This window comes from Brienomyrus brachyistius, chromosome 1 (genome assembly GCF_023856365.1).
Source record: "Brienomyrus brachyistius isolate T26 chromosome 1, BBRACH_0.4, whole genome shotgun sequence".
Classification (NCBI taxonomy): domain Eukaryota; kingdom Metazoa; phylum Chordata; class Actinopteri; order Osteoglossiformes; family Mormyridae; genus Brienomyrus; species Brienomyrus brachyistius.
Genome location: NC_064533.1, coordinates 44,958,797 through 44,982,762, shown reverse-complemented (window position 1 = coordinate 44,982,762; position 23,966 = coordinate 44,958,797). Strand labels below are relative to the sequence as shown.

Sequence of the window (23,966 nt, the reverse complement as noted above, 5' to 3'; positions counted from 1 at the left end):
GCTTATTTCAGCAACATTCCGGAGATTTTGGGGTGATGTAGCTCAATGGTAGCGCACATGCTTTGCATGTATGTAGTCCTGGGTTCAATCCCCAGTGCTTCCTTGCCTCGTGCAGATTGGTTGTTTACCATTCTGGTGACTTTGTCCAGTTTCTACTGGGAACTTAAATCCAGTACCTTGGAAATGTGAAAATGATCCTCATTTCCTTCTGTTAATGAGTAAGGCTCATTAAAATCAAACGCTGCATTTATACATGACAAAGCATAGGCAGTTTATTCAGATACAGTTCATTATACTGCGTTCTGTTTATAAACACATTTTTTTAAGACTTGATTTAAACCCTAGATTTCTCTGGTGCTGTTATTAAATCAATCGTCTATATTGTTATTTTCCAGTATTTTGATAAATGCAGCCCATCTGCAACACGTGTATTATAAGCATTGCACAGTACGCAGCGCACAGCGAAAGAATGTGAATTATTCATGGTAGGCGGAGCCAGTACGTGGGGTGAAAGGTCACGGGGATGCGGCGTGCGTTGTTTGGCGCCAGTGTTTTCGCGGGGATTGGAGCGGTCTTGGAGGGCTAAGCGAACTCTTATTTCAAAATAAAGCATTTTCAATTAGGTATTCCTGTAAATAGCTTTGTAGCTTACTTGGATATTACATGTATTTCGAGTTTTGTCGTGTTACGTCAAAAGTACCGAGGTAAGAAATGTGTTTTAGATGTTTCTGGTTAGCTGCTTGGCTATGTTACCTTAGCTTCGGTGCCCTGTAATGGAGTTACGCAGTCAGATAGTTTGCCATGACGCTGAAAACTTGGCGTTGCTATTGCGGGCAACGTGGAATATAGTTTTAGCACAATGTTGAGAGTGACTAAAGTACCAATAATCAAATGTTGTTTACGTTAACATATACTGTTTACTTAAATTCTTTAATTAATGTGTACTACTAGTTTAAAGCACACGAGTCCAGCATTATCGACCCTAAATATGCTGTCGTATCCCAATTATATAGAGGTTATGTATTTTGCTGGTTAAAACTTAAAGAACCTGCAATGTTTGTGCCGTTTTTTTCCCACTAATGCATGTACTAATGTTTCTGAATATTATGTTTCTTTGTTTCATCTGTGTCTCATGATTGAATATAATGTATAATTCCATATTAAAGTTCATTATTAGTTTTTACGATCATACCCCGTTTAGAATGTAAACAATTGGACGAATCCGAAGTCACATGTAAAAATAACTGTCGCTGTTTGAACATGTGATTTTTTTTTATTGCTTCCCGTGAAAAACTATACAAGAAACTTAAATATTCTAGGTGTATGGTACATTATGTAAACGTCTTATTGCAATGATTTGTTTGGATCAGTCAAAATTGGTTGTGTTCAAACTGTCGTTCAAATGAATTGTCACATTGTCTACAACTTAGAATGTAATTGTGAAACGGTTTCCCTTCACAACCGTCCCTTTAATCGTCGCGAATACCTCATTTATATTGGTGGTACTTTTCTAACCATTTGGCTTCATATATTATTTTCTTTTATTGCTGTAAATCTTTTTAGCTAAATGCACGAGGGTAGCAGGTGCTGTTGTAGTCAAGAAGATGTACATGTGATCAGAAAATTAGTGTATCATATGTCTCCTGTTTTCCCGAAGTGAATTTTAACCCACTTGAATCCATTTAAGTGTGAAACAATAAGACGTCATCTGGAGTCATTTTGGATTTGGTGATCCTATGCCTGGGCATTCCTGTGCTGTTTTTCAGGTTGTAAGGACAATGACCTCGACCACCTCCAGCCTCCTCCCTCTCCTAGAGTCCCTGGAGGACTCGAGTGTGGGTCAGACAGAGCAAACCGATGCATATCTGACCATCACAAGGTACATTCGTACCCAGCCATGTTAGAGTTTAGTGAGATTTGCATTTATGGTGTCTGGGCAGTTCAGCGCTATAACGTCTGAGCGTCTGTGCTTCACTGTTTTCTTACTCTTCAGTCGGCTGAGTGGAGAGGATGGACGTAATTTTCTGCCTGCAGTAATAAAGCACTTTCCACGTTTGGGAAAAGTTTTACAGGTATGGGAATTACTTAGCTGTTGCATTTTGGGAAAAGTGTTAAAACAGCTTAATGTATGGTATTCGGTATTGGGATCCACTGCCAGCTCTTTTCAAGCCTTTGTTTTTCATAGATCTCCCTTGATGTCAAATCCACATGGTTTTATTTGTTGCGCTGCTTGTGCAAAATGAAGTCGTGCCAAATGATATATATATATATATTTTTTTTTAATTCGTATTTGTCAGACTCACATCTCAAGTCAAAACACCGAACTGAGCCAGGCTGCATTGCAAGCTTTGGGGTTCTGCGTCTTCCACAGTAACGTTGTCTCTGGGATCCCAGGTAGCTATTCTGCCAGTGAAGGGCTTTGTGTTCATTTCTGTCTATCGTTACTTTTTATTTGTAGCAGTTGAGTATATTTATACTGAACGTTTGACTGTGTATATATATTTTTGTTTTGGTCTTCAAATTCTTCTGTTTTTTGTTTTTTTTTGTGTTTTTTTTTTTTTTTAATTCAGATAACATTTCAGAAGAATTTCTGGTGTCTCTTACCTCCCTGGTTGTTAATGTCAAAGATAAAAACACATGTACACGGGCTTTGTGGGTGATTTCTAAGCAAAACTTCCCTGTGGAGGTGGTCGCCAAGAAGGTGAGTGAGCTGCAGAAAATAATTTTTCTCTATGAATTATAAGACATCATGCATCACAAAAAAAACGAGATGTGCCTAATTTTAGAGGTTAAAGCTTCTAGCTAATGTGGAGATGGTTAGGGGCTTTTTGCATGAAGCATGGCTAAATTGTAAGATTTCAGAGTTCAGATGAACAGCTTGTAAACTTTAGTCTTTACAATCTACTCAATTGGACCAACTTGTGGGAGGGTAATTCTTCTAGTCAGCATGAGTTTTATTAATAAAATGGTCCACACACATGCGTGCGTGTGTATACATTTCTTATAATTAGTTTTCTTGCAGTTGAATTCTGTAATGTTTTTGACATGAACGTGGCCTGTTGTGCATCGTATGGTCAATTCATCTGTTAATCCTTCAGGTGCCAGACATTCTGAAATCACTGGAAGTGGTGCAAGCAAGGGAGGACATCCAGTCTGTTATTATTGGCCATGAGGCGCTTAATGTTGTCATCAGGCAAGCAAGTCACGTGGCTGTAGATGTGGTTTTGTGATATTCACTTGAGTTCATGTTCCATGTATTTGTACCTCCATTCCAAAGGGTCAGTAGATCCGTTGTGTAATAATATTGAATGCTGTATAGAGTTCCAGTTGAATAGTACATTGGTCTGTCGCCAGTACAGTCATTTACTTTTCTTTCTTTATTTTTTTTTAACACTGGTTAGACTGCTGGAGCAGGCCCCTGTTCAGATGGGTGAGGCGGCAGTGCAGTGGGCCAAACTCGTCATTCCTCTGGTGGTCCACTCTGCCTCAAAGGTCCGTCTGCGGGCCGCGGCCGCCTTGGAGATGGGCCTGCCTCTGCTCCTCAAGAAGCAGCAAGAGGTCGCGGCCATCATCGAGCCCCTTATGTCCTCAGTAAGCGAAACCTTATCAGTCATTGTTTGTGACGCACTGATTGCGCTCGGCTGTTCATCTCTCTCATGCTGTTCGGCTCCGCCATTTTCTAGAAGCTGATTCCCGAGCTCCAGAAACTGTTCTCCTCCAAGAATGAGAGCAATGTTCTGAAACTCTGGCCTTTGTTTGTAAGACTCCTGGGAAAGGTAAGAGCGCAACACGCTTGCAAATTGCTAGATAACTCAATTGTGCTTAGTCTCTGCTCCATGTCATAACGTTGGATGCTGTGTAGAACACTGATGAAATCGTTCGTTAGTCAGTCACCAGTACAGCTTAGTCATTCACATTTTCTTTCAATTTTTAATTTTAATACTACTCTGGTTAGAGTTGGAAGGCAGATTACAAACATTTTCACTCAAGTCTAGCTAATCTAATGCCCTTTATGATCCGAAGGTTGTGGAAGACCAAGAGGAATGACATTTAAATCTTTATTCATAAGTCTCATACAGGATATGCATATATATTTTTTTTTTTTTAGGCCAAAATATGGCTGAATTCTGAATCGTGCACGGTTGTGCCGAGGGTTTCCTTTGTATTTATACATTGTATTTGCTATATTCAGCTTCTTCATCGAGGAGGCCCTTTCATCAACTCATTGCTGCATCTGGAGGAGCTGGGTTTCCGAAGTTCCTCGCCAGTTATCAAGAAGATCGCCTTCATCGCCTGGAAAAGCCTCATTGACAACTTTGCCCTCAATGCAGGTGAGATGCAGGGGAAGATGGTGGCACAGGAGGTAGTGCTCTCGTTCGGCAACTGGAGGGTTGCAGGTTCGAGCCCTGGTTCCTCCTGACCCCATCAAAGTGTCCTTGAGCAAGACACTGAACCCCAAATTGCTCCCGGTGAGCAGGTTGGCACCTTGCATGGCAGCCTCCGCCACCGGTCTGTGGATGAATGGGTGAATGTGAGGCATGAAATGTAAAGCGCTTGAGTGCTAGTAGGAGTAGGAAAGCGCAATATAAATGCAGTCCATTTACCATTTACCATGACTGGTGACTTATTAGCTTCTTGGTGCATCGTTGCTCACATATTAGGAGGGGTGGTACCAGTATTGGACATAGCTGGTGGTTGTGCAAGGCACTCATGTGAAATGAAAGTTGGAAACCACTGTTGACCACAGTCCACGTATAGTTTATAAGGACGGCTGCGATACACTCGACCCCAGAGGGCTAATATAGTATATATGTTCTTTTTTTAAACTGTTGGCCGGAGTATCGCTGAACCTTAATTGAAAGGGGTTTGTACCTCGCGGTTTTTTTTTCTTTGCTGTTTGAAGTAGATGCTTCTCTCTCTACGGCACCTGTTCCGCAGTTTCTTGCCGCAATCTGGACCTGAGGCTAAGACCTTTTTCTTTAATTGCTCTCTGGCAGAGATCTTGTGCAGCACCAAGCGCCTGAAACTGCTCATGCAGCCACTGAGCTCCATCCAAGTGAGGACAGAGGCCTTACTACTCACTAAACTGGAAGTGTGGTGGTACTTGGTGGTCAAACTGGGTCCCAATCTGGCAACCAACTTTGAGCAGGTATTTAATCACATCAGACTGAAGGCTGCTGCTTCATACGCGTGTCATTTTATGGTATCGTAAGGCATGTAAATTGCGATCTACAAGTTTCTGTAAATGTTGTCATTGCCCCTTTTCAGGTCTCCGTAGATGTTGTTTATGAGGTTTTATTCTGTGTGTAGGTTGGCATTCCTCTCCTCCAGAGTGCAATAAATGCAGAATCGCAGTCCCAAACTCCGACTCCTGCCAGAAACACCAGTCAGAATACCAGTGTTGTATCCTGTACACCTAAAGCAGGTAAAATGAGCACACTGGCCCAGCCGGTTCAGGCAGTTTTTTGTTTTAGATGCAGTGTACTTTGAAATTTAAGAAGGGTAATCGCTGTCTCGCACCTATAAGCCAAGTTCAGTAATACAACCAGGATACCCAATATGCACAATATATAAAATATTCAGTTTTTTTAAATGCTTTTTTATGCGCCACTACATTAATAAATCTTAGGAATAAAGCATTAATTTAGCTGTTTAGGAGTGGGACCCATGGTTTGTATATCATTCCCTAGTTGCTTTAGAGGCTTGTGTAATTAACGTTGATGACGGTTTGCTTGATTTCTGTCCTCATGGCCACAGCCCTTTTCCTCTTTGTCTTCCAGGTAACCTTACCCTAAACAGCCCGTGTTCAACTCCCAGGATGAATCTGAACAGCAGTGTAAATGGGCAGCAGCCCTTCACTTCCATTCAGCTTCTGGGGCTGGAGATGTTGCTACACTATTGTATGGGTCCCGCGGTTACAGACGCTGCAGCTCAACATAAGCTACAACTCAGCCTGGGTGAGAGTCTCTTCCTAGTTTAAAACGTGTGCACTTATCTGCTCACTTGGATGATTGGTGTAATTGTGACCTCTCCCCTGCTTGTCTACCAGAGCCCCTGATCTGTCCTTTACTAGCCAGCCCATCAACTTTCAACAAGTTCTCAAGTGTTCTTATCGGTGCAGTTAGGGATGGGTTCATCACTGCTGGCAAAGATGCCTCAGGTAACGTGCTCCAATGGATTTTTTAGTCTAATTTCAGACGATACTTCATCAGTATTGTCAAATCAGTATCGTTAAAGAATTTACGTAATGAGTGTTGGTGGTCTGTTTGGAAACTTATCGACCTCTTGGCGAAAGGACTCATATTTTCTTATCCCATTTTGCCACAGATGCCTTACTTGTCCTAATTTGGAATAACCTCATTGGGTTAGTTGTGGCTGCGGTAGAAACAGGTAAGTGGTCAGAATTTGATCTCACTCGAGATTCTTAAATCAGTGAAATTGTCTGTCTCTATCTGTAAATATATCTCTATCTACATATCCATCTCTATATCTGTCTGTCTTTTTAATTTGCTTTAATTTGAAAATCCCTTTACTGTATTTATTCTCGGCTGTATAAAGCAAATAGGAATTAACATCTTGCTGCGTGTGCGCGCTCATTGGCCTGTGTTCATTACAGCTGGCAATAAGAAGGAGAGGCAGGGCTCTGAAGTGCTAACCCTGCTGCTACAGACCCTGCAGTCCGTGGTCTCCTCCGAGAGCCTTCCCACTAACCACACCTTGGTAAGTATGGCTGCTAGAATTCCGAGGCTGTTGGAAAAGCTAATATGCAAATCATATCTTGTGGATATATGCACACCTGCGTCGTATACATTCCCAGTGCAATCCCAGGTTTATTAAAGGCAACCAGGCATGTTTTTCTTTTGTTTCGTATTTGCTTTGTTTTGTTTGCAACATCAGTGTTCCATAATGGATTTTGTACTTGCATGTAGTTGTCTTGAAATTGGGTGGTATTTAATTTGTCTTGTTAATCAGTCGTAACACAAAGGATGCTTCTAGGTTATTGTTCTTTGATTGTACCATAGGCTCTTCTTGAAGCTACAGTAAACAGACTTCCTTGCAAGATACTGGGTTCTGCTGCGTATCAGGTGGCCAATATGGATGTTTTAAATGTACGTGTAGCTTTTTGTTCCACAAATTCTGTTGTTTTTGTTACATGGCTTCCCATGCACTGAAATGTTTGAATATCTAATGTTTAGATGTTTAGCAAGTTCTAGCATTTGTTGACCAAGACCATATCATGACTGGGGCACTCTGCAAATGAGTTGCAAAATGTTCTGAAAATGCTGAAAAATGTATAATCTTTTGGTCCTCCCGCCCCCCCTGCCCTGATTTATTTGCTAATATAAAAGTCAAGTGGTCTCAGGACTGGTTTAATTTCAAATATGTTTGGATATGCCTGCCATTGTATCTATTGCACATGTAAATCCATATTTTCCCCCAACCCTATCTTTTCAGGGTACCCCGGCATTGTTCCTCTTCGATTTGTTCTTTAACAGCTGCTTCTTGCCTTCGTTTGTGCTGGATGAGAGGTAGGAATTTCTGTCATGTTTTTCTTGCAAGTGAAAGGGCTGTGTAACATTGCTGGGATTTGCTTAAGGGCTGGTTCATGCGTGATTTATAACTGACGTAACCACATCGAAAGCTAAACTCTATTTCAAATGAGAAATAATTAACGGAATAAATCAAAACTAATAACATGACGTAGAAACATACAGAGGTCTATGGCATTGCAGTACAATAATTTTATTTTAGGTCGTTGCCACCTGGGAGTTTTTCTCCACCGATTTTGTTCTTCAAATCTCTAGCCATTTTTGTCATTCTGATCATAAAGGGTAGTAAAGGTATTGATAAGCTTTGGTCCCCCTGCTTAGACTTCTGCTGCTTTTTCCCGTGGCCAACGAAAGATTGATGTTCCCTTGCATCACTAAATGAAGTAGAGCTACCGTGTTTAGTCGACGTAGTCCATGACGTCAACGCTGGAAATGCTTAACTCTATGCTTATTTGGCTCAGCCTTTCCTGTGCTTCTTGCTTGCTTGAACTTGCTGTCATTTTCTGCAGGTTTTTCGCTTGCCTTGAGTTTTTGGTCAGCTGCGGCCTTTCAGGGCCCACATCCTCTCTAGCCTTCAGCGAATCACTTCTCAGGATCATAGGGCGTGCTGCAGATGTTGTGAGAGACAAGGAGCACCTTTGGAGGATGTGGAGCATTGTGGTCGACCCGCTGACGGACACGATCATGCTGGTATATTCAAAGGAAAAAAGACCGAAAACTGACACATGCAAGGCCCCTGCTGTACACATGACACTTGCGTTGTACCCCTGTTTCAGACCAATGAGGTAAACCAAGGTGATGCTCTGGAACATAACTTTACTGCAGTGTATAGTGCCTTGATGTTTCCCCTCAGTCATCTGCTGCCTGGCCAGGCCCTACCCCAGGTAAGTTTTTTGCTTTTCCTTTGCCTCCTCTGGGTGTCTGGGAAAAGTGATACTTGTATGAAAGGTTTTCAAGTATCATCACACACGCAACCATACACTGTACTATTGTGTAGCAGAATTCTTTCTGGATTGTGCTTGAAGGAAACGTGCAATGCAAAGAGGTGGTAGTATAAGCAAAATTTTAAGAAATAAATGAGAATTAAACAAAATGACTGCAAAATGGATAAAAACAGAGCATTATATCAGCATAAAGTTTGCAATGAGAGTGTGATATAATAAAAAAAAAACCTGCTGTGTTTATTTTGTGTGCAGATGACTCAGAAGTCCCTGCTGGGCACATGGTCTAGAACGTATACAGCTTTTGCCCGCTGCTCTGCCCTGGTTGCTACTGCAGAAGAGAATGCGTGTTGTGAGGAGCTGTGTTGCAAGATAGTTGCTGCTTTAGACCAACAGGCACTTGCGGTGAGTTTCTGAAACGCAGCAGTGTTTGTTTATAATGGAGGCTACATTCAGTGTTTGTGGTTCATTTCAAAGCGTCACGTTTGTCCATTTATCTTTTTGCTCTGTGGCTCATTTGCATCTTTTTATTTTGCAGAATCTTTCAACACTGGATGCAGTCGCAAATATTCTGCTGGTTATCATTGAATGTGTGGACTTCTCTCCTTATACTGCTAAGTTTCAGCAGAAGACTAAATGTAAGGCATTTCTGGTCCAATACTTGTCTTTTGAACCTGTTTTATGGGGGTTTAACAGTATACTACACAAAATTCTGTATAGTTGGGGTGTTTCTATACTAACTAATAATATATATTTTTATTTTATTTTATATGTGTTTGCATACAGATTTTGATATTAAGTCACACTTCCCTACTTTCAGCTCCCCGCACACCGCTGAACTGGGGAAGGAAGAAGAATAAGGCTCTGGGGAACCTTGCCAGCTTTCAGACGCTTCTCCTGCTGTCCCTGGACTCCCTTCTCTCCCAAGGGGCCTCTGAGACTGTGGAGAGCTCGGGGGCGTCTGCGTGTGCAGCGGCCTCGCTTCTGTTCGCCGCACTGTCTGTTCTCTTTAACAATCTTGCCGTATCCAGTGCCATCCGGGAGGTCGTGTCCAGCTTCTCCGCTCCGTTAGCTGCGTTCTTTGAGCAAACGGGAAGGTCAGCAGCCCGTCTTAAGTGAACATGTCCTTGGCCTTGCTCCCTTACCCTTGTAGAATATATCTTTAATTATTTCTTATTTGTAGACCTCAGAATGAACAGCCAGATTTCTTCTCAAGTGTCGCTCCGAAGGTAAGGATTTACGTGCAATGGATTTTTTTTTTGTTGTACATTGAGTTTTGACATTTAATTAGGCATTGAATTCATTTATGGTATTACACACACATCCAAAAATACACATCGATATGAACTTGCAGAATCATAGATGTGTTTGCATGGCTCAGTTCTCGCGATGAATGTCTTCACTGCAGCTGGAGAAGCTCATTGGTGAGATGCTGGCCTGTCTGCAGTCGCGAACAGTGATGGCCTATGACAGCGAGCTCCTCGTCTTGCTGGTGCCCTTGCTTCGTGTACTCCTGCCTCACAAGAGCAAGCAGATCCGCACACTTGTCACTCAGTTCTGGAATGCTACCTTTGGGAAAGCCCCTGTTCTCAACTACCCAGAGGAGCTAAAGTAAGTGTGCCTGGTGCTGGTGTCTTAAGCTTTTTCTCCTAAAACCGGGTCAGAATGCTTAGTGGTGCAAAACATGGCTGTATGTGACACATAGTACACATTTTGTCTGATCTGACTTAAAACTGATTCATTACAAAGGGCGCTTTTCCAGCACAGGAACCTTTTTCAGTAACTTTCCCTCCATGGGAACTTGGTCTGACTGTAGTTCCTTGATAGTTCCTGAACCTTTTTTTTTTTTACTGCTGGGTTTAGCTTCTAGTGATTTATTTCTTTATAGTGATAAACCTTTTCTGATTGGTTCACTACAAGCTCTGGCGGCAACTTAGAAGTTATTCCGGTAATGCTGGGAAAACAAGTTGAAGTAGTGGAGCAAAAATTGAGCAGATGGAATTAATTTTGTATCTTCATTACTTTTAAATACTTTATTGAATACTTTTCTGCTTGGTTCAGCATATAAGCAGTTCTATAGGCGGATGTTTACTTTGCTGTGGGAAATATCCTGGTAATAGATCTTAACATCAGATATGTCAGTGGAACTCTTTCCCTTGGTCTCTTTATGAAGGCTTCACAAGATAGCCTAGCAGTCCAGCTGTCTCTGTAGCTGTTGGCTCCTGAGCACCGACTGATTCTACATTCAGTTTTCATCCTAGTCCAACTTGGCCCTTGGGGACCCCCAAACAGTTCAAACCAGTACAAACAAAGAACACTCAGTACCTGGTACTCGTGTGATGGGAGCTGGCAGGGACCATGATGTGCACTGTCTGGGGGTCTCCAAGCATTTGGTTGGGAAACACTACCCCTCACCCCTCATCTAAGGGTGTGGGCCATTGTGCCCTGATTCAAGCTTTCTGACTAATTAATTGGAGGTGAGTGGCTACATTGATGTTGGGCAGCGATGAACTGCCTTGCAGCCTCTATGTTGAGTCAGTCAGGCAGAGTGGGTGTCAGTCCCTGAGCTGAATGTACTCAACTTGGTGAGATTTTACCCGTTTGTAGCTGCCCTGGGGTCTTTGAAATAATCAGACTGGTTTCCTATTGCATCTGTGGATGTTCATTTAATTGGCTAAAGCAAAGCCTGTGCAACATCAAAGTCCAGAAGGAATTAGTTAGAAACAATCTAATCAGAATAACCTTGAATTACATAAGTGGCAGAGAAGACACATCATCCCTGTTACCTTACGAGTGCCCAGCTGGTTTGGTCCAGGGAGTGATTTACCTTGCAGTCGCCCTGTGGATCTCTGGAACACCAGTCATGACTGAATGCTCTGTATAATTTGCAGGTTGATTTTGAGCCAGGTGAAGCAGAACACTATGATCATTTTGCCTGGATTTCAAGCTGTAGATCTAAATGATGATTTCAGTGGGCAGTATTCAGTAAGTACCATCCTTCCTACTGACAGCCTTTCTAAATTGCCTCCGCTCGACGGATCACTAATGAAGCTTGTCTGGCTCGTGTGTTTGTGGCTGTGTAGGGTGAATGTTCTCAGCTTGAAACAAAGATTAGTGGAGTCGGGGTGACACCATCTGGAAAGCGAGACTCGCTACTGGCCCGGGCTGGGGAACTCCGTCCGAAAACACCTTCCAAACCCCTATTGGTAAGAGCGAGATGTACCCAACTTCTCTTTTTTGGTAAGAAGCGGTGATTGACAGATAAGAATGGCGGTAAGAGAGACGAAGTCATAGGTAGTTAGTATGTTTGAGGTTAGTGGGGATGGAGTAATACCTGGGAGCTGCAAGTAATTCATCGGAAACCCCTTGGCTTTGTTGTTGATGGAATTTGGCCCTAAAGGAAATACAGTTGGCTATTGCTGGTCCAGCTAGGCCGATATGTAACGGATGGCTGATAACCTGATGTTTTGGTTTTGGTTATTGTCCCAGGGTAAGCTTGATTTTGGATCACCCAAGCACCCTCGACAAGAGTTACTGGAAGAGGAGGCCTCTTTGGATTTTGTATTCATACCTCCGGAGCCCAAGGAACGAGTGCTGACAGAGCATCAGAAAGAAGTAATGAGGACTAAAAGGTCAGGTTTGTTACACAGGCTTACTTAAGTAGTTTGTGTTAAATTGGTCTAGTTCGCAACAGCTTCTGATTTTAAGGTAGTTAGCTGTAAATTCCTATAAAAAGTACTTTTTTTTTTTTTTTTTTCTGGCACTGCTATGGCAGAACTGGCACCAGAATTCCACCTTTGCCTTTTTGACATTTAGAATGAGATCCACGTATGTGCTATTGGAACTTGTTTTAAAACTGTAATTAGTGAAGCAAGATTTTGAACCATGTCGTTACGAGATCACTCGGCACCCTGTCATTGCTTTTTTTTTTTTTTTTACCTAGTAGGAGTCGATATAACCAGATAGAATTAGCAACAAGAGACTTTGAACTTTTGAGTAGTTTTTCTGAGTAAAGTTCTTGATTCACTAATATTGATATTTTCAGTTTTGGAACCATGCTAAAACTTCTGGTCAAACATTAGATTGTAATATGTAGGAAGTTGGATTATGCTTCTCGTATGTCTATGTATTTATATTGCATATGTTTTTTGCAGGACTGATATTCCTGCTATGTACAACAACCTAGATGCGTCTTTGGACACCACCCTCTTTTCTCAGTACAGCCAGTCTCAAGATGACTTGATGTACGTCAGTTGTGTTTGTGTTTTTCCTTTTGTGTTGCTTGTGTTTGTGTGGTGTTTAGTGCTGACAGACATGTCACTAACTTTACTCAATGTGTTTGCATTTAGGAATAAGTTATCTGCAGACGACAAAGCTGCCGATACCCCAGTAAATGAGGTGCGTGTTAAGTAGTAGTGCGGGGGAAGGGGATATATTGTTACAAATTGCAGTTCTTCAAGGTGGCTATATTAATATCACTATGAGTGTTAAAATTCAGTATCTAAGAATCAGTTTAAACCTGGGTTACTGAAATTGTTCACATTTGGTGTTGCGTGTATATTTGCCCAGTTGCACATGGCCTGATTTTAATGGACTGACAGAGTGGCATGGCGTGATACTATCATAAATGAGTAAATATGTGCAGAGACTCGATGTAAAGCCTACTTTTAAAAACTAACCACATGTGTGTAAAGTGTAACCTTTCCTCGGATATATGTATACTCTGAACACTAAGAGTTTCTGAACAAATTAAGCCTTTTGTTAAACCCCTCCCTCGAGTCTCGCTTCGCCACGTCTCCTGCGCTTTCATTGGCTGTAGCTCGTTGCCGCACTCGTCGCCACTTGCAGCACATTCACAGAAATTGGATTTGGAGTCGCTGACCGGTCCAGATATATTTTAGCTTTCTAGATTTCCACTGCGCATCTGCGATGCGTCGGCGACTCTAGCCAGTCGCGTCTTTTGAACTAAAAGCAATTGAATGCCAATTTGTAAGAGGCAAGCAACGCTGATTTCCCGCTGATCCGGGGCGTTCGTTGACGATGGCAAAAAAGTTTTGCCAGGAAAACTGGGGCTAAAAAACATGTATTGTGAACTTGCCATTAGATTAAGCCAGTCTGAATTTACAGGCAAAAGCACACATTTGTATGATGTCGTATAAAATAAGTTAGCATGTTGGGCGTGTTTCCAGAAAAATATCCAAGTTCTGTATAACAGCCAACAGACAGTCTTAACTGTTGGTGGTCTCTGGCTGATGTGGGTGGGTCTTTAAGCGCTCTAGCACTTGCTATAACCAACTTGGAGCCACAATTAGCATAATGTTTTCCATGTTGAAAATCTACTTCAGAATTAATTGTCCCCCGTGTCAAGAAATAAATTCATTTCACGGTGCGTTGCAAACTGAAAATGCTGTTGCTGAAAGGCACTTGGCAAATATGTGCCCTCTTATAGCCTTTGTCTTTACTTTTAAATGTAGACCTGGAATGCTCTTCAGCAAAAGCTGTTTACAAATTTCCATTCCCATTGAAACAGGAAACCTGCAGTATATATTAATATTTTATCAATTCTAACTAGTGTTACCTGCTTTTGAAATTGGTATTGAGCATATATTGCCAGTATGAGAGTGTCCTAACTTGTCTAGCCTTTTCTGAATAGAATTCTGGAGATTCATATTTCAATGTATACTTTTTTTTTTGTATTTCATAGGCCCAACAAGAAAAAATGGACACTGAAGAATTGGCTCAGGAAGCAGTCAAATTAAAAAGCAAATCTGCTGAGGAAGGTGCTTGCAATGAGGACCCATCAGCTGAAGAGGGTGATATTTCCAGGCAGAGTAATTTGGAGGGCAGCACCAATGACTGCGATGTTTCAGGATCCCCAGATGTAGTATCTGGGACTCCCCAGAAGCCCCCCAGCCGTCGGCAGTCATTTATAACCCTAGAGAAATATGAGGAAGGCAAAACTGCTAGCCCCATTGCTAACACCAAATTTACAGGTTCGCTTAGCAGGACAACGGAAGATCAGGTCAGCAACGCTCCGCCTTTGAACACTGAGACTATGCAAGATCCCACAGTGAAAGAGACTTCACAAATGAGTAGCGGACCAAATGATAGCCGTCCTGAAAATGAAGACCAGCAGGCGGAGTCAGCAGATGAGGCAGATCCTGTTGTGAAAAATAGCGGCCAAGATACAGAGGATGATGAAGGTGTCATACCTAACACCCAAGTAGATGCCGAGGCAGACGTTCCTTTAGCAGAGTCTATGGAATGCACTCCGTTAGAAGAGCACCCTAATGATGCCATGGACAGTTCCGAAAACTTTCGGAATACTCCAGATTCTGTGGAAATCAGGCGATCAGGCCGACGCAGAAGCAAGCCTGCGCGCCCCGGTGAGGGTGCAGCGGTGGCTGATGAGAAAAACAAGCTGGGGAAGGCGAGTACGAAGGAACTGCTGACGAATCGGGCAAATGTACAGAGAACTCCAGCTACTCAGCCGGAGATCTTGTCACAAGGTAGATCAAGCAGAAGAAGTAAGAATGCTGTCGAGCAGTTGGCACTGGAGGACAAAGTGAGCAGCAGAACACGCACAGAGCACGCAAAAACGAGGCAGAGTAGTCAAGGTAGACCGAGCAGGAAGTGCAGAGTGTCTGATGGAGAAGTGCTGGAGGACAAAGATCAGACGAGTGACAGATCCGCTGAAGAAGAAACAAAAAATAGCGAAAAAAGTGGGCAAAAAGCACAGCTACTCGTGGCTGAGGCAGAGGTTTTGTCCCAAAGTAAAGTGAGTAAGGTGCCAACACTATTAAACAAGGACCACGATTCCCAAAATGTGGATCTTGTGGGTTCACAAAATGTCTCTTCTGCAGATTCTTCTCCTAGCCTAGTCGTGGGATCTTCACAGGGCAAGCGAACTAGAAAGCTGACTACAGAGGCAGATTCTGAAGTAAGCAGTGCACCGCCTTATGAAGGCCTGAATGAAAACAAAGCCTTGCAGATAGGTGATAAACAGGAGAATTCACAAGAGCCTTCCCAGGGATTTGCTAGGTACCGGACACGGCGGTCGTCCCAGGGGTTGCAGGTCAATGTTGAGAATTCCGAGTCGGATGCTTCAGAAACCTGTGACAATAGCCATACCTCGAAAAAACGACGCAGAAAGCCAAACCTGTCAAGTCCTGCCTTGACTTCCAGTCAGCCCAAAAATGAAGCTGAACAGCCAGAGGGAGGCGAGCAAGTGGAAAGTCAGCTACCGACTAAAATGGAAAGCTCGGAGCTCGCTCAAGAGACGGAATCCAAAGCTGCAATTTCTGAGACAGTGGAGCCAGCTGAGACCAAGGAGGCAGAGGAGGTGCTGCAGGACGATGTTAAATTGTTAGAATCGGTGGATTCAGATGTTTCTGTGAAATGTCCTTTAGAAACAAATGCTGAAGTTGCGAAAAGTATGATTGTAGTATTAGAAAGGACTGAAAATAAGGGAACCAGGTCTGCAGTTCAAGATGGTTCTGCAACACCTTTGGAAGGGACAAGTAAGAGTGACTTTGTGCATGTTTGCCCACATACTAAGAGGGGAAGGGGGCGTAGGCGTGGTAGGAGCTGCCACTGCAAGACGCGTGGACCCTTACCTCAAGACATTGACTCGCGTGACTCTCAAAATACAGAGTGTCTAAGAGAGAGTGCTGCATCTGACCCTGACTCTGTAGAATTCCAGCCTGCGGACTCCCCCGTCCATGTTGGCGATTCCAGCACAGATGATGCTGTGTTTGAGTCTTGCACACTAAGCACTCCATCTGTTGCCAGTTCCACTATTGAAATGCATTCGGATATTTCTGTTTGTAAAGGAGATGATCAGGAGACATTGGGGGTTGAGGACACCATTGTTGAAGGTGCAAATGGACTTGAGGTAAATGTAGAGGAATGTCAAACAGACAATATTTGTGACCCTGAAGAAATCGTGCCCTTGAAGGAAAGTGTAGAGGAGCATAGTACAGCTCCGGAAGAACCCCAAGGGCTAAATGGAGATGAAAGTGTTGCTCCTTTACTTGAGCAGTCTAACCCAACGCTGGAAGAGGTTGAGGGTACACACGCAAATAATGAAGATGTGGCTGTAGTGGCTGCTTGTGCCACCTTGCCGGACAAGCCTTCCGCTGTCCCACAGGCCCTTGTGTGTGTCGACTCTCCACCTAAACAGAAGTATTTGGATCCTGTATCAGGTTTGGTAGAAGTGGGGGACAGTCCCAGCAGTGGGAAGAGTCGAGGTGTCTGGTCTGCTTCTGCTTCTCCTTCCGCCAGCATTCTCAAGAAGGGACAGAAAAGGCTACTGGAAGAGGAATCGCCATCTCCACTGCCGAAGGTAGTGTCTGTGTTGTGGTTTGGCTATGCTGAGTGATTTGATCGCTCAGTCTTGAGTGAGTTCACTAATGTCGATTTGGCTATTTAACTTTGTAGTCTAGGAGGGTGTCCTTTGCTGACCCAATTTATCATCAAGAACTGGCAGATGACATTGATCGTCGAAGTCCTGTCATCAGATCCTCCGGTAGTAACTCGCCAAGATCGAAGAACAGTGCTATTACTGTTCAGCCAAAGGTACCTTTCATTTGCATTTCAGATACTCAGGCAATCCTGCTATGTAAATTTGACTCAGAAAATATATTTTTCTGTTGGATACTTTTCACTAGCTCAGCTTAATCGTCTAGATTTTCCTCATGTTTCACATGACTTTGCAATTTTAGTACATCATAACTCCAACCAAAGGCATCCAGACACGGAATCTGCGTAGCCCGGGATACAAGAGCTCAAAGAAATGCCTGGTACGTGCAGGACATTCTCCTTGCTGTTGGCTAAGGAGGTCATGCTCAGTTATCCTGCTGAGTACCTTCACATTCTGGTGCCCTGTCAAACTAGTGTTCCAATATTTGATATTCTGACATGGCTTTTATGGCCTGCTTGTACCACATGGAAGATTTTCCCATTGTCTCGTCTCTTGTGCTGTAACCTAGAAAGAACTGGGAGTTATTTTTCAACGTTTATATCCAGACTCATAAATTCTAAATGCACCATATGGCTCCTCCATTACTGGAGAGGCTTGGATGCTAGGAAAGCCTGATAGTTTATAATGTGTATAATTGTGTGTGTGCTTTGCACAATTCTAGATGTCTGAGATGAGCCAGGAGCCCAAGCCTATTCCCAAGGACTGTGTCTTCCCAGCCCTTGTTGGCTGCTCTGTTCCTGTTGAGGCCATCTTGCCCCAGCTAACCTCGAATATGTGGTGAGTGTCGGCAAGTTTTTGAAGCCGGCGGTGCGATTTGCAGTTTGTATTTAACGGTAGGCAAACTAACCCTCAAAGTCTCTCTAAAGAACATAAGATCAGGATACAGTTGCTCCCATTTAAATTGTATTCAATATATAAAATGTATTCAAAGTTGTAATATTTTTGTGTGATATATATATATATATGTGTATATATATGTATATATATGTGTATATATATGTATATATATGTATGTATATATGTATATATATGTATGTATATATGTATATATATGTATGTATATATATATATATATATATATGTGTATATATATATATATATATATATGTGTATATATATATATATATATATATATATGAGAGAGAGAGAGAGAAGCCGTCTGGTTCCTTTTTAGTTAAATGCCTGAGTTTGTAATATCTAGATTTGGTCACCAACCTTTTTGAAACAGAGCTACTTCACGGGTACCGAGCCATACGAAGGGCTACCTGTTTGAAACACCTTCCTAAACTTATCTAAACATCATGTATAATAAACATGTGTTTAACGCTTTTTTTAAGTTATTGTCATTTTCAAATCTATGTAGATGCAAATGTGATTAAAGAATAGCAACAGGATAAAATTAAATTGTAGATGTAGCTCACTGGTGAATTGTGCTATTTTTGGAACAGGTCCGCGGACGACTCGTGGTCCTTTTGTCCGCGGGCACCATGTTGGTGACCCCTGATCTAGAGTGTTTTGGATTATGCCTTGGTGACGAAAGTCTAGCCCTCATGAACCTTTCTCACTGTTTCAGGCCCCGTGGATTTGGGCAGCTGGTGCGAGCCAGAAATATTAAAACTGTAGGAGATTTAAGTGCTCTTACACCCAGCGAGATCAAGTCTCTGCCTATTCGGTCCCCGAAGCTGTCTAATGTTAAGAAGGCTCTGAAAATCTACCACGAACAACAGGTAATATGGACTCACATTTTGTGGAACAGGCTTTATTGAATAATAGCTTTGTATGGGGTTCTGACCAAGCATTTAATGACTTTAAATGTTGAAGCGGAAGGGTTGTGATGATCTGAAGGCCTTTGATGAAATGGAATCAATGACCTCTGAGCTAGAAGAGACGGATGCACCTCAGGATAAGGTGTCTCTGAAAGTCATAGGTGAGTTCCCATTGATACTGAATGCTGTCTCTTTCATAGGCTTCCATTTGTATTAATGGTTATTTTTGCTTGTTTTTCCTTCTGGTATGGTGATGTATTAAGACGCGCAAAATTTAGCTTCAAGCTAGAATTGAGCTAGAAGATTTCAAATTGTTTTGGTTGGAGATTTCTGCTGTATTGGGAAAATGAGGCACGCTTGATGACCCACGTAATGATTTCTTCCCTGCAGAGACGGAACTGTCCGTCATTCCTCTGGCCGCAGAGCAGAAGTCTACGGATCTGCCTTTGGCGGTGAAGGAGTTGGCTTCACGCTTAACACTGGAGGAGCTGGACCACTGTTCACCAGAACATCTGGTTGTGATGCACGAGCAGCTGAGTGGCATGATGAGAAGCATTGTGGTTCAGCTTCAGAGCCGGCTGCCCTGCGGCACCAATAACGGCTGATCTTGTTGGTCAAATGGTTTGTTTCCCTGCAGTGGCACTGAAGTTGCTCTTCCATGCAACTTCTTCAACACAGTCATAATTCAGCCTTGGCTGTTTTGTCCCTCACAAGCCTTTGGATTTTTTTAAAAACTATTTAAACCCTTTTGTTCTGCTTTTAATAGCTGCTTTAACCCACCCCCCCCCCCCCCCCATCAAAATACACGGATTTTGGTATTATTGCAGCAGAAGGTTTGGAGGGAACGCATCAGGGCCGTGGTGCTGGTGTGCCCGGACTAGATGACTTTTTAACATGCTAGTGGCTTAACTCACTTAGCACTTCAAGAAATATTGTACAAGATGAATAAAGGAGCAAATGGATTCGAGTGCAGCGTGCTCATTATTTTGTAAGATTGTAAATGTCGTGGAGGGAAGTCATTGGGCTTCATATAGCGCTTGGAATGCGTAAGAGTGAGGGTCGCAAAAATAACAAGACCAGCATTGCATGAAGTCGTGTAGTTTATTATCTACTTACACAGGTTTGTTTTATTTTACCCTTCAGACCTGAGTAATCGGGAAAGAAGTCACATGCACCAGTGGCCAGCCTTTACCAGACGAGGGAAGAGGCCTTTGTTTTAATCTTTAAAAGTACTTTGTTTCAGAGAAGTTTCCATGAATTAATTAATCAGAAGTCACGTTGGATTTTATACTTTTTTTTTCCCCTCTACTTTTTTGTTGAAAGGAAAATTATTAAACTAGGTTGTATATTGGAGGGTAATACACTTTGCACAGAATTTTAAGACCATTAGGTTCTCATTTTTTGATACTTCACATTACTGATACGTTTAAAATATAAAAAGTGGCTCTTTAATAGTATGCATTGAATGGAAAAGACATTCTCATATGCGATTCATCTGATTGCTCATTTTGTCAGTGTAGCACTGGAAATATCCAGGGTGGGTAGGCACAGTACACTCGTAAAACTGCACTTGGTAGACTGAAGTACAACGTAAAGCATCTACTCTATGAATACTACTAACCTAGAAGCTTTTTTTTTTTTTAACCCATGCATGTGCCCCACACCATATGGACATTTTGTGCTGACTGCTGAGTCCTCAGATTGCCTCCACGTAGTTTGCTGGCAGCATCCCAGTCTTCCCAGTGCGCTGTACAGTGCCGTACATCCAGCCTTCGTCGATGGATTGAACGTTCACGATGACATCCCCGTCTTTGAAGGACACCTCGTCGTTGTCGGCAGCGGTGTAGTCATACAAGGCACGCACCGTTTTCTGGGATAGGGAAGAATGTCACCATAACGACTGATGATGCAGTTGTGAATTTCCGGGCAAAACTATGTAGTGGGGTTTGGGTAATTTAGTGTTAGGTGCTGGTTGTACTAATCAAGAATTATAAATCCTTTATTTGTTATTGGCGGATATACACTGGAATTCTTCTCCTTGCCTACCCCACCTTGCTCTCTGCAGGTTAGGGGTCACAGTGTGGGGTCAGCCAACATGTGGTACCCCTAGAGCTTGAGGGGGGGAGGGGCTAAGGGCTTTGCTGAAGGGCCAAGATAGATGTGACTGTTCTGTCAAGGTTGGGGTTTGAACCCCCAATCTTCCGGTTATGGGTACAGAGACTTGGCTCACTGAGCCTTTACCGCCCCAAATACAAGCTCCGTGCGTTGAAAGCTTGGTATAAATAAGTGTCTTACTAGTGCTTTGGATTAGTTTAGATTAACTGCTTCATTTGGTACTCACCCCAGTTGTAGATGGGTGGGAGGGAACAGAGGACACTGTGGTTTGCTGGGTGGCCACAGAGGAAGATCTTTGTTGGAGCTCAACTGTCTTGGCTTGTTGATACCCTGTAGTCCATGTGGGGAGACGAGAGCAGGCAAGCTGAATAAGGACTGCTTAGCACTTGGGTTCAAAGTGACTTTTGACTGAAACGTAATATTTGCTCACCTGTTGAGGAGGTGGGGAAGCCATTGCTGTAGAGGGACATGTGGTGCTCCACGTTCTCCGAGACTTCCGATTTCTCATCGCCGGCACTCATGGCACTGGTTGAACGGGAGTGCTCTTTGCTTCGGCGCTGAACTTGGACTTTGTGGGATAGTTGGGAGAATTCATTCTCACACCATTGATAGACACATAGGTACCTCAACCCGTGCAATAGGAGGTCATTGGCAAGGTCTTACCAGACATCATGTGCAGGCTTCTGGACTGTATGTTGTCCTCTGCTGGGTCGTAATCAAAGACCGAGCCTGGGTTTGTGCGCCACACACGCAAGTCTGGGGAGAGGAACAATGATGTTGCGGATCCTGTTTGTGTAGCTAATCGACAAACTTATGTAGTAGTGACTTGTCTAGGTATACTTGTACTTTTAGTTTATTGGTTTATTTCTTGCCTTCCCTGTGAACTGGTCAGTCAAATATGCTTAAACCAAGGCAAGAGTAATATGGTTTGGGGGGTGTGGGAGAGGGGAAACCTGTGATGGTCTCCTGGTCATGCTCAATAGTTCTTCTCCTCTCCATCTCCACCACACGCCTCTGGATGCCACGGTAGTTGATATCACTGAAGTCCTGCATGTTCTTCTTCACACGCTCGGTGACGGGGTCGGTCACCACAGATGTGAAGCTACCCTTCTGCTTCTCAAAGTCCTGGTGGTACCGTACCTGGACAGGAAAAGCAAGAAGGGCAAGATTGTGGTCTGGTCAGGAAGTATATAGTGTGCATTCCTGTATTTACTGTAAGCTGGTAATCGTTAAAAAAAACCGGAGCCCTTTTCGATTTTAAATGTTAAACACATGATGGGCAAGTATTTTTAACTTGTACTCTGCTTTTCTTTGGAGACATTTCAACAAGTATGTGTATGATGTGGATCATCAACCATTTTACCACTTTCTGTTAAATGCAAAGTGAAAAATGATCAGGATACCTCCAATACCACATGATTTGAAATGAGGTATTTAGTTCAAAGACCTGCTGCTTGAAGAGTTAGTAATGAGTGTAACTGGCCCAATGGCCTGAGAGTTTGCTTGTTCTCACTTTCTGCATGGGTTTCCTCTAGAAGCACAGAAACATGCAGTTAGTTGAACTGGCGTCTTAAAAACGTGCGACTGACTGCCCTGCAGTGGACTAGCATCCCATCCGATGTGTTTCCTGCTTTGAACTGCAGATGTCCATCACAGTTTGTACACCACACACTAAAGGAGTTTGCCGGCAGTAACTTACACCAGAAATGATCCTCTGGGTCTCCTTGACACGTCTCATCTCAGGGGTGTCTAAGACAAATGCAGCTCTACCCTGCACCTGCTTGCGGAAGCTGTCAGAATACAGCACCTGGGGGGTTTGTAAGATACCAGCGCATTTAAGAAAGGAGCATTCTGTGTGCGATGCACATACCGTCCTGTATCCACAGGGTACGTACGGTGGAGACAAAAAATGGGAGCACAGAAAAGAACCTAGCCTTTTAGAGAAAGATGGAACAGTTTAGTCATGGTAGAGGCTAGAATTAGCAAGGTATCCCAACCAGAGCAGAGGAGGAAAATGAAAGTGAAGAAGTTAGGCAGTGATGTACACCACACTTCACAGCGGTGATGTTAAAAACAGCAGGAATAAATGTAGTTAATGTAAAAGAGACAGTCAAAAAAAGTTAGAGGGTTACAGGGGGGCACTTTATGCACACATCTACAGCGGAGTACCGAGCTAATGTTTTCCTGGCTGCGCTTCACCCTTTCCATCTCTGGAGTATATATGACTGGTGTTCCCTTTGACGAACTGTCCTTATACAATACCTGAGAGACAAAAAGCACAGCACCCACAAAGCAATGAGACACCAGATCATACCCAGATTTTATTACCCAAGTTTACGGCTTCACCTCCCCGTTAGCGGCACAGGCTTCAACAGCAACAGAATGGAATCGGAAGCATCTAGGCACTGAAAGTGCTAAAAGTGGTATTTGGGAGGCCTTAGAATCTCGCCTAAGGCGCCGGAACAGGCAGGACTGGCTCTGCTTGGATTTATCTACCCAATGTCAGAACCATGACGAAGGAAGAGACAGACAAGAAACACACAGTCCCTCCAAAAATGTTACTATAATAAAAACAGAAATAAACCAGGATCATTGATATTTCAGCAAAATACTAAAAACAGTAAAGTAAATGTAGTCTTTATAAATGATTAAACTAATATAAATTTCAAAAGGCTTTATTTATGTAAGCAAAACAAAAATATGCTATGTGATTTGATGAAACTTTTCAAAATTGTATTATACGGATATTCAAATTATTTTTTTTAATGTAAAGAAATGTATGATTTAAATGGTAAAAACTACTTAAGTTACCATATACCACGGTACTTGAGGTATTCACTTTCACTCAGGTAAAGGGACGGTAGGAATCAGGAATAAACTGCTAATTTCTTAGTGTTTGCCATTGTGGCTCCTTCAAAACCCTCTTTGTTCAGAATGCGTTACCAAGATTAATCCGTAGAGCTTACTATTGAACATTGTTTATCAATGTGTACTTCACATGGACAAAGGCGCCTAAAAGATTGCTTGGGCTGTTAGCTTGTAAAACAAAGTTAATAGTTTTTTTTAATGACAGAAAAAGGAGAAAAAACTCAAAATCAAAAATCAAATAATG

General features: G+C 42.7%; 2 protein-coding genes across 47 annotated transcripts in view; one reads left to right on the top strand and one right to left on the bottom strand.

Annotated features, from left to right (window-relative positions):
- Nucleotides 1-524: 524 nt before the first annotated feature.
- On the top strand, nucleotides 525-19,701 carry rif1 (replication timing regulatory factor 1). Its single transcript, XM_049006311.1, has 36 exons — nucleotides 525-704; nucleotides 1,767-1,879; nucleotides 1,994-2,072; nucleotides 2,298-2,394; nucleotides 2,571-2,701; nucleotides 3,099-3,193; nucleotides 3,402-3,591; nucleotides 3,684-3,776; nucleotides 4,193-4,331; nucleotides 4,998-5,149; nucleotides 5,311-5,425; nucleotides 5,781-5,957; nucleotides 6,050-6,160; nucleotides 6,328-6,390; nucleotides 6,617-6,720; nucleotides 7,023-7,109; nucleotides 7,456-7,529; nucleotides 8,060-8,240; nucleotides 8,327-8,434; nucleotides 8,747-8,896; nucleotides 9,030-9,129; nucleotides 9,312-9,588; nucleotides 9,675-9,720; nucleotides 9,900-10,102; nucleotides 11,383-11,476; nucleotides 11,575-11,697; nucleotides 11,981-12,123; nucleotides 12,646-12,735; nucleotides 12,841-12,889; nucleotides 14,196-16,835; nucleotides 16,931-17,068; nucleotides 17,215-17,292; nucleotides 17,635-17,750; nucleotides 18,547-18,700; nucleotides 18,795-18,900; nucleotides 19,130-19,701. The coding sequence occupies exons 2-36, from the start codon at nucleotides 1,779-1,781 to the stop codon at nucleotides 19,342-19,344; spliced, it is 6,819 nt and encodes a 2,272-aa protein (XP_048862268.1). The 5' UTR covers nucleotides 525-704; nucleotides 1,767-1,778; the 3' UTR covers nucleotides 19,345-19,701.
- Nucleotides 19,702-19,821: 120 nt separating this feature from the next.
- The window catches only part of LOC125731624 (nebulin-like), a 69,619-nt gene continuing 65,474 nt past the window's right edge, over nucleotides 19,822-23,966 (bottom strand). For 45 of the 46 annotated variants that reach the window (XM_049005905.1, XM_049005954.1, XM_049005930.1 and 42 more), the window contains 7 exons: nucleotides 23,024-23,116; nucleotides 22,554-22,661; nucleotides 21,808-21,994; nucleotides 21,518-21,610; nucleotides 21,285-21,422; nucleotides 21,081-21,184; nucleotides 19,822-20,609 (listed from right to left, as the gene is read on the bottom strand). In XM_049005905.1, coding sequence (XP_048861862.1) covers nucleotides 20,436-20,609; nucleotides 21,081-21,184; nucleotides 21,285-21,422; nucleotides 21,518-21,610; nucleotides 21,808-21,994; nucleotides 22,554-22,661; nucleotides 23,024-23,116 — 897 coding nt within the window. In that variant the 3' untranslated portion in view covers nucleotides 19,822-20,435. The remainder of the gene's footprint in view (nucleotides 20,610-21,080; nucleotides 21,185-21,284; nucleotides 21,423-21,517; nucleotides 21,611-21,807; nucleotides 21,995-22,553; nucleotides 22,662-23,023; nucleotides 23,117-23,966) is intronic. The other variant, XM_049005938.1, reaches the window with a different exon arrangement.